The 9,596-nt window shown below is 42.2% G+C and overlaps 1 protein-coding gene across 1 annotated transcript in view; it reads left to right on the top strand.

Moving 5' to 3' along the window:
- Window positions 1-9,225, top strand: part of LOC119426731 (clavesin-1) — an 11,286-nt gene extending 2,061 nt beyond the window's left edge. The window contains exons 3-8 of the mRNA XM_037694314.1: window positions 1,634-1,804; window positions 2,467-2,585; window positions 3,408-3,582; window positions 3,650-3,760; window positions 4,379-4,605; window positions 8,058-9,225. Coding sequence (XP_037550242.1) covers window positions 1,634-1,804; window positions 2,467-2,585; window positions 3,408-3,582; window positions 3,650-3,760; window positions 4,379-4,605; window positions 8,058-8,136 — 882 coding nt within the window. The 3' untranslated portion in view covers window positions 8,137-9,225. The remainder of the gene's footprint in view (window positions 1-1,633; window positions 1,805-2,466; window positions 2,586-3,407; window positions 3,583-3,649; window positions 3,761-4,378; window positions 4,606-8,057) is intronic.
- Window positions 9,226-9,596: the final 371 nt, after the last annotated feature.

Raw genomic sequence — 9,596 nt, 5'->3', positions numbered from 1 at the left:
TAGACAAAGACAGTGAGCATCCACCTTGTTTAGACTGGTGGATCGATTCAACTTGTTTAGAATGATGGATAGATCCAACTTGTTTAGGTCGATGGATCGATCCAACTTGTTTAGACCAATGGATCAATTCAACTTGTTTAGACAGATGGATCGATCCAACTTGTTTAGACCGATGGATCAATTCAACTTGTTTAGACAGATGGATCGATCCAACTTGTTTAGGTCGATGGATCGATCCAACTTGTTTAGACCGATGGATCGATCCAACTTGTTTAGACAGATGGATCGATCCAAGTTGTTTAGGTCGATGGATCGATCCAAGTTGTTTAGGTCGATGGATCGATCCAACTTGTTTAGAATGATGGATAGATCCAACTTGTTTAGGTCAATGGATCAATCCAACTTGTTTAGGTCGATGGATCGATTCAACTTGTTTAGGTCGATGGATCGATTCAACTTGTTTAGAATGATGGATAGATCCAACTTGTTTAGGTCGATGGATCGATTCAACTTGTTTAGGTCGATGGATCGATCCAACTTGTTTAGACAGATGGATCGATCCAACTTGTTTAGGTCGATGGATCGATCCAACTTGTTTAGGTTGATGGATCGATCCAAGTTTTTTAGACAGATGGATCGATCCAACTTGTTTAGGTTGATGGATCGATCCAACTTGTTTAGACAGATGGATCGATCCAACTTGTTTAGGTCGATGGATCGATCCAACTTGTTTAGGTCGATGGATCGATCCAACTTGTTTAGAATGATGGATAGATCCAACTTGTTTAGGTCAATGGATCGATCCAACTTGTTTAGGTCGATGGATCGATCCAACTTGTTTAGGTCAATGGATCGATCCAACTTGTTTAGAATGATGGATAGATCCAACTTTTTTAGGTCAATGGATCAATCCAACTTGTTTAGGTCGATGGATCGATCCAACTTGTTTAGGTCGATGGATCGATCCAACTTGTTTAGACCGATGGATCGATCCAACTTATTTCGACCGATGGATCAATTCAACTTGTTTAGACAGATGGATCAATCCAACTTGTTTAGACCGATGGATCAATCCAAGTTGTTTATGTTGATGGATCAATCCAACTTTTTTAGGTCAATGGATCAATCCAACTTGTTTAGACCGATGGATCGATCCAACTTATTTCGACCGATGGATCAATTCAACTTGTTTAGACAGATGGATCGATCCAACTTGTTTAGGTCGATGGATCGATCCAACTTGTTTAGGTCGATGGATCAATCCAACTTGTTTAGGTCGATGGATCAATCCAACTTGTTTAGACCGATGGATCAATCCAACTTGTTTATGTTGATGGATCAATCCAACTTGTTTAGGTCAATGGATCAATCCAACTTGTTTAGGTCGATGGATCGATCCAACCTGTTTAGACCGATCCAACTTGTTTGGACAGATGGATCGATCCAACTTGTTTGGGTCGAGGTAATAATCGGTTACAAGGGTCCATTTTTAGAAGATGCTTAAAGAAGATAATCAGTTTAGCTCCTACAGAAATATCGATAAATCTCACTGTCAGACTTTTCCACGTGTCGTTCTGTTTGTAAAACGCAGATAAGATTCAGAATCTACGTGTTCTGTTCCTGGTTCTCGTAGGTACGGGACATGATCGTAACACGGCCGGACATCGGTTTTCTGCGAACAGACGATGAATTCATCATTCGCTTCCTCAGAGCCAGAAAGTTTGACCACGTGGAGACGTTCCGCCTGCTGGCCCAGTACTTCCAGTTCAGGCAGCAGAACCTCGACATGTTCCAGAGTTTTAAGGTTTCTTTTGAACGGACAGAACCTTTTTTAATATAAATTATTATGAAACCTAGTCCTTAGAGCGTAAGGCATAAGTACTGTCCATCCTTTGAACAAAAGTACATAAATAATGTGGAAGCAGGCCCAGGAGAGACTTGTACACCAGAGTCATCCACATGTCGCCTGTTATACTGGGAAGACATACTGGTTTTAAGATAGAGATCACAGTGATGAGTACGATAGCTATAACCAGTAAGGACTAGACAACTGTTTGAATACACATATAGACAACATCTCCATAGTATTGGTAAAAAACGTAGCAGTGACCAGAAGCTTCAGCTCTAAGGGAGAAACATGATTTGTTTCTGAAGAAGAACACGAGCTTCACCTTCATTTGGACTTTACAGGAGTTAAATCGGCAGAGATCTCTTGTGTTAGTTTTTACTTTGGGTTATTTTTGTGTAAAGTCACATGTTTAGTTTTCAACCAACAGAACATTTAAGGTGATTTGTCCTGCCCCGTCCTCAGACGGACCTTTGGTTGAGTAAAGAACATCAGGAAGTTCCTCAGGAGTTTATGTCCTGTTTCTTCTCATGACCATCTTTACAAGTTTTTACAGCAAACATGGTTTAATTTAAAGGTAATCTGAATATTCATGTTTTCACAATGTGCACGTTAACCAGGTGGACGACTCCGGCATCAAACGGGCTCTGATGGACGGTTTCCCCGGAGTGTTGGAGAACCCCGACCAGCACGGCAGGAAGATCCTCATTTTGTTTGCTTCAAACTGGGACCAGAGCAGGTGAACATGACCACACCTGCACCAAAAAGTTTCATCCAATTTGTTTAAAGTTTAGAGGAACACACGCAGACAGGAAGCAGTAAATACATCGGTTAGTTTAGAGACCTCGTGAATCCAGACTGGTCGGGGATTAATTATCAAAACGGTCATGGATAACGATTCCTGATGGGGACAGGAGCCAAGAACCAGAACTTTGTAGCCATAAAGCTCGGCCTTCATGCAGTTCTGATTCTGGCCCTCGGAGGTCGCTGTTTGCTCAACTCGCGGCGTGTCTGAGCGGTACCGCTGGTGATTTCAGGGATTAACGTCGGACCGACCCTCGGCCGGGCTCTCATGACTGCTGGGGTCAGACATGTTGGTTTTCTGTTGACGTGAACGTCTCGTCTTGATCGAAGGGTTAAAATAAAACTATATGTAAATACAACTATCTGAAGACTTTGGACTGAAGCTGGGAGAAAAGCAGCAAAAGACCCTTAGAGGCCTGAAGAACTGTTGACCTTCAAAAGATCACAGGAAGTCCGGATCATCCGTGATGAGGATTTGAGGAGGTCATGGTTGAAAGTGTTTATACCTTCAGTCCAACAGGTCTGAACCTTTGCGAAGCTCTGTGGACTCGTGTCAGGTGGTGTCAAACTGGTCCCCTCAGAGACAGATGGACAAACGTCTGTCTTCATTGATCAGAGACACAAAGAGCTTAATGATCCCTTCTGCTCTCCAGCTCCAACAAACAGAACCGTGGTCCGTTAGCTCAGTTAGCTGTAGATAACACTCAAGAGGCTCGTCTCGGTCAATTAGCTGCTGATCGATGCCTCCTTTCACCAGGAACTCCTTCGTAGACATCCTACGGGCCATCCTGCTCTCTCTGGAGGTTCTGATAGAGAACCCGGAGCTCCAGATCAACGGCTTCACCCTTATCATCGACTGGAGCAACTTCTCCTTCAAACAGGCATCCAAGCTGACGCCCAACATCCTGAAACTGGCCATCGAGGGCCTTCAGGTCAGTTCCTCTTCCTCTCCACCCCTGAAATGTTTCCTCTCCTAACCTCCTCTCCTTATCTCCTCAGGACAGCTTCCCGGCTCGGTTCGGTGGGATCCACTTTGTGAATCAGCCCTGGTACATTCACGCCATGTACACCATCATCAAACCCTTCCTCAAGGACAAGACCAGGAAAAGGGTGAGTACTCCTCTTCCTCACCGTGGTTCAGATTTTATCCTCTGATCCTCCTGAACATCCACGCTTCTTCTCTGTCTCTGCCGTCACATTTTATTTATTTATCTTCTACTTCCTGTCAGCTCCATGGCTTCTCCTCCAGCAGTGTTGTTCTGTTTTCTTATCATAAACTTTCTTATTATCACTCGTTTAATACTTTGTCTTAATTTCCTCTTATATTATTATTATTATTATTATTATTATTATATTTCTCTTCTGTTCATTATTTCACCTAAATGGGGAAGAACCTTGTGGTTATAAGAGGCCAGAATCTTATAGTTCTCACCCAGAGAGAGCAAACATTGCAGTTTTGATCCAAAGAAAGGAACAAAGTTATTTTTACCAAAAAAGGGGCGGAGCATTTCATTTCTCACCCAAAAAGGGGTGGGAACATCCCAATGCTTTTACCTGAAAGGAGCAGGAACATTACTTAAAGGCTAAGTTCTCAGACTTATTACTCCACTTCATCCTAACTTCATCCATCTCCTCACTGTTCCTTCCTGTCATCTTCTCTTTTCCTTTTTTGTTTCCTCCTCTCATCTTCTTTCCTCGTCTCCTGCCGGTTCCTCCTGTCCTCCTCAGATCTTCCTCCACGGTAACAACTTGAACTCACTCCACCAGCTCATCCAGCCCGAGTGTCTGCCGTCGGAGTTCGGCGGAACGCTGCCACCGTACGATATGGGCATCTGGGCCCGAACGCTGCTGGGACCCGACTACAACGACGAGACCGAGTACACGCTGACGTACGACGCCCTCCACGTCAGGGAGAGCTGTGGAGGAGGAGGAGGAGACAAGGACATGATGAAGAGGTGAGGGAGAATAAAATCTGTTTGGATGATTTTCAGCTGCTACCACAGCTTAACGTTTGTTGGACTGGCTGAGCTCCAAGCTTTCACCTTTCCTAAGGTCAGTTAGCTGCGGCGGCCATCTTGGACTTCAAATATTAATGGGTTGGAGACGAAGGACTTTCTTTCTGTGATGCTTTTGTTTCCAGGGCAGGAGAGTTTGACGAGATAAAGAGCTCGTCCAGAAAGAATAACTTTGAAAACTACAAACTATGAAGTTGTCTTTGATTTACTTAGTTTCTGTTGTAGTTTCATTTCATTTATTAGTTTATTTGACCGGGACACACAAACAGAACAGTCTGCGACTGATGCGCCGCACACAGAGTATGTAGCTACAGCTAATTCTCAACTCCAGTCCCTGGTTGGACATTTCTAAATTAAAATACAATTTAAATAAATCAAAATACAGAAAGAATACCTACATATTCATGTAATCAACCTTACAACCTCCAAACTCATATAATAAAAACCATACAATAAAATACGAACAATTTATAAATCAAAATACAATAAAAATACAAACGTTTTCCTCCCTACATATTCACAAACAACCTGGCAACCTCCAGATTTATATAAATATCCTTGCACATCCCCACACATTCAGCTAACATACTAAAAATTGTAAATATAACACTAACTCACTAAAACATACACTCCCACACGGACGTTCTCATCCATAAAATCTGAATATTAAAAATGATCACATCTTTGGTTTTCCTTTAGCCAAGATTGAGTCATGTGAACAAACTTTTTTAGTTCAGGTGTAACTTTCACATGTGGGGGCAGTAAGTTCTATAATGTTGTGTTTTATATGAAGGTCTGACCAAACAAGGTTCTACAGTTCTGTTCTACTGATCCTCCAGTGACTCTGTAACTGTTCTGCTTCTGTATCAATGAACTCAATGGATCAGGAGCTAACTTATTGATACACTTAACAATTAATTTAAGAAAACATAAATTACAAAATCATTCAAAACTCATTAAGTTATGGTTGTGATGTGATCTTATTGTCTTTTTGTCCATTACTCTTATTGTTTGGTTATACAAACTGGATTCCAAAAAAGTTGGGACACTAAACAAATTGTGAATAAAAACTGAATGCAATGATGTGGAGATGGCAAATGTCAATATTTTATTCGTAATATAACATAGATGACAGATTAAAAGTTTAATCTGAGTAAATGTAACATTTTAAAGGAAAAATATGTTGATTCAAAATTTCACAGCGTCAACAAATCCCAAAAAAGTTGGGACAAGTAGCAATAAGTGGCTGGAAAAAGGAAATTGAGCATATAACGAACAGCTGGAAGACCAATTAACACTAATTAGGTCAATTGACAACATGATTGGGTATAAAAAGAGCTTCTCAGAGTGTCAGTGTCTCTCAGAAGCCAAGATGGTAAGAGGATCACCAATTCCACCATTGTTGCACAGAAAGATAGTGCAGCAATACCAGAATGGTGTTACCCAGCGTAAAATAGCAAAGACTTTAAAGTTATCATCATCAACCGTGCATAACATCATCAAAAGATTCAGAGAATCTGGAACAATCGCTGTGCGTAAGGGTCAAGGCCGTAAAACTCTACTGGATGCTCGTGATCTCCGGGCCCTTAAACGTCACTGCACCTCAAACAGGAATGCCACTGTCAAGGAAATAACAGAATGGGCTCAGGAATACTTCCAGAAAGCATTGTCAGTGAACACAATCCACCGTGCCATCCGCCGTTGCCAGCTGAAACTCTACAGTGCAAAGAGGAAGCCATTTCTAAGCAAGCTCCACAAGCTCAGACGTTTGCACTGGGCCAGGGGTCATTTAAAATGGAGTGTGGCAAAATGGAAGACTGTTCTGTGGTCAGATGAGTCACGATTTGAAGTTCTTTATGGAACACTGGGACGCCATGTCATCCGGACCAGAGAGGACAAGGATAGCCCAAGTTGTTATCAACGCTCCGTTCAGAAGCCTGCATCACTGATGGTATGGGGTTGCATGAGTGCTTGTGGCATGGGCAGCTTGCATGTCTGGAAAGGCACCATTAATGCAGAGAACTATGTTCAGGTTCTAGAACAACATATGCTCCCATCTAGACGTCATCTCTTTCAGGGAAGACCCTGCATTTTTCAACACGATAATGCCAGACCACATTCTGCAGCAATCACAACATCATGGCTACGTAGGAGAAGGATCCGGGTACTGAAATGGCCAGCCTGCAGTCCAGATCTTTCACCTATAGAGAACATTTGGCGCATCATAAAGAGGAAGGTGCGACAAAGAAGGCCCAAGACGATTGAACAGTTAGAGGCCTGTATTAGACATGAATGGGAGAGCATTCCTATTTCTAAACTTGAGAAACTGGTCTCCTCTGTCCCCAGACGTCTGTTGAGTGTTGTAAGAAGAAGGGGGGATGCCACACAGTGGTAAAAATGGACTTGTCCCAACTTTTTTGGGATTTGTTGACGCCATGAAATTTGGAAACAACAGATTTTTCCCTTAAAATGAAACATTCTCTCAGTTTAAACTTTTGATCTGTGATTTGTGTTCTATTCTGAATAAAATATTAGATGTTGGCACCTCCACATCATTGCATTCAGTTTTTATTCACAATTTGTTTAGTGGCCCAACTTTTTTGGAATCCGGTTTGTACAATGAGACCACTGGTTTAACAGCTGTTGTGACAGCCTGAGCCCATGATGACAGACAATATGATATGAGGGAATATTATGGCATGCATATACCGAAGAGCAGCCTGTACAGAAATATAATAAGGCCTTATTAATTTGAAATGTTGTTTATATGATTCTCAACTTTTAGATGTGGGTCTAAAACCATCCCAAGATATTTGAACTCTGTTTCATTTTTAATAATTTCAACCTAAAGAAGAATGTTGTACTGGTAATAAAATGTGAGTAATATTTCCTGAGAGTCAAACGATGTAGTGAGTTTTATTGGGAGTGATTTTCTGACCAAGTGCGTTCTGTTTGATCAAACGAGGAGTTTGGTTTAAAATCAGTTTGATAGTGGCTGTCATGGAGATGATTTCACATGGAACGGTTTGGCATCATGTGCTGTTTGTGGAAGAACCGCAATGTTTCCACCCATTTTGAGTGATGAGCCCAGAGGCTCCGCCCTCTTAAACAATAAAAACACATCTCCACCCTTTTTTGGGTGAAAACCACAATGTCTCCACCCCTTTTTGGATGAAAACCTCAATGTCTCCTCCCCTTTTTGGATGAAAATCATAATATCTCCACCCCCTTTTGGATGAAAACCACAATGTCTCCACCCCTTTTTATTAACCCTAACCTGGGGTCTAAATTCAGGAGCTGTGGTAGAATACCCACCTGTGTTTGTGTGTTTTTGGATTCTGATAGTGTGCTCACCTGTAAAACTGTCCAGTAAGAAGTGATTTGTGTTGCAGGTCTCAGTCGACGGTGGAAGCAGGAACTCTCCGGCAGATGGACAGAGAAACCAGCACGCCGTTGTTGGCCCTGGACTGAACGCACAACCACACACACCAACATGAAGTGCACGCAGCAACATGCACAGATCTATGAACAAACACACCACACACGAAGCCAGCTGGGTATTAATGGATTGTTGTAGAGAACCAAACTTCCAGAACACGAGCAACATGTTTGTACCTCTGTCTTCTAGAGGATCCTCATGAACAGAATGAAAACCTGGTTCCTGTGAACTGAATGTTTTAACCATCCAGCCTCAGAACAGAGTCGGGTAAACAGAACCGTTCGGTTCTACGGTCTCTGTCAGGACAATAAACTGGTCTGGTCTTCACTGGGTTCTAAAAGGACTCCAATCTAACCTTAAAAGACCCAAAACACAACAGATTCCATCGCATCGTTATTTATTTCACAACAATGAAGCCAAAATAGAAAAAACTGCAGAAGATCCATGGTCTAGACGTGTCCTCTGGTCTGGTTCTGGTCCAGAAGTCTTGTGGTTCCTTCGGATGAACCATCCCAAACCTAAGTCACGCTGCCATGCTTGTTTTAGAGAGGAGGTCGTGACCTTTGACTGAGGCCTGTAGCTCACTGCACAGTCTGACCTTCAGGGTGAATCAGCGGTCTGAAATGTTCTGTAGAACGATGGACTCTGAATGACCTTTGACCCTTCCCAGATTGACAGACAACATCAGCTGCTTCTCTAAGGTCATTGCTGATGTCTTTCCAGCTTGGTGCTGTGCTAACATGGTCCTGTACGCTCCGGAGCAGAAAAACAAACAAACAACTTTTATTTATTTTGGCCTCGTGTTGGAACGGTGGAATCTCTTCTTTATTCACTTGAGCTTAGATTGGGATCCCAGTCTGAACCCTCTGATGTCCCCCAGTCTGTCCTCTGAGCATCTGTCCAGATGTTTCCTGAGCTGCGAGGGGGGCGTCTGAATATTGAATAATCTCTGCAGATTATTTTATTTTACCTTCAGCAATTCATGATTTATTTTAAATCTCTCCCGTCAGACTCCGAGGATCTGATCACATTTAAAGTCAAACCAGTTCAAATGATCACATTTAAAGTCAAACCAGTTCAAATGATCACATTTAAAGTCAAACCAGTTCAAATTTAAAACCAGCAGCAGTTTGTCCAACTTAAGTTTAAAATATTAAACAGAAACAAGTTTTCATGAAATTTATCGTTAAGTTTCTTCAGATTCTCGTCTTGAATGTTTCCGACGTGTTTTGTTCACTTCTCATTGAGATATTTTGCTAACACTCCAAGTTAGAGTCACACATTTTTGTACTTTCAAATGGTTTCATATTCTGGGCTCTACAAATATTCACGGAGGACGATGTAAAGACGACTTCAGACAAATAGTTTGACGCTTCGTCTCCTGGCGCCAAACGACTCGACCGTCAGTTCCTGAACATTTTGTTTTCCGGAGCCGCTCCACGGCAGCAGAGGGAGAATCTGGATGAAATCAGCAGCAAACTGTCGCAGAGGG

The sequence above is a fragment of the Nematolebias whitei genome, chromosome 20 (genome assembly GCF_014905685.2).
Source record: "Nematolebias whitei isolate Nwh7 chromosome 20, NemWhi1, whole genome shotgun sequence".
Lineage (NCBI taxonomy): Eukaryota > Metazoa > Chordata > Actinopteri > Cyprinodontiformes > Rivulidae > Nematolebias > Nematolebias whitei.
The sequence above is the reverse complement of the archived record's forward strand: the minus strand, read 5'-3'. Positions and strand labels throughout refer to the sequence as shown.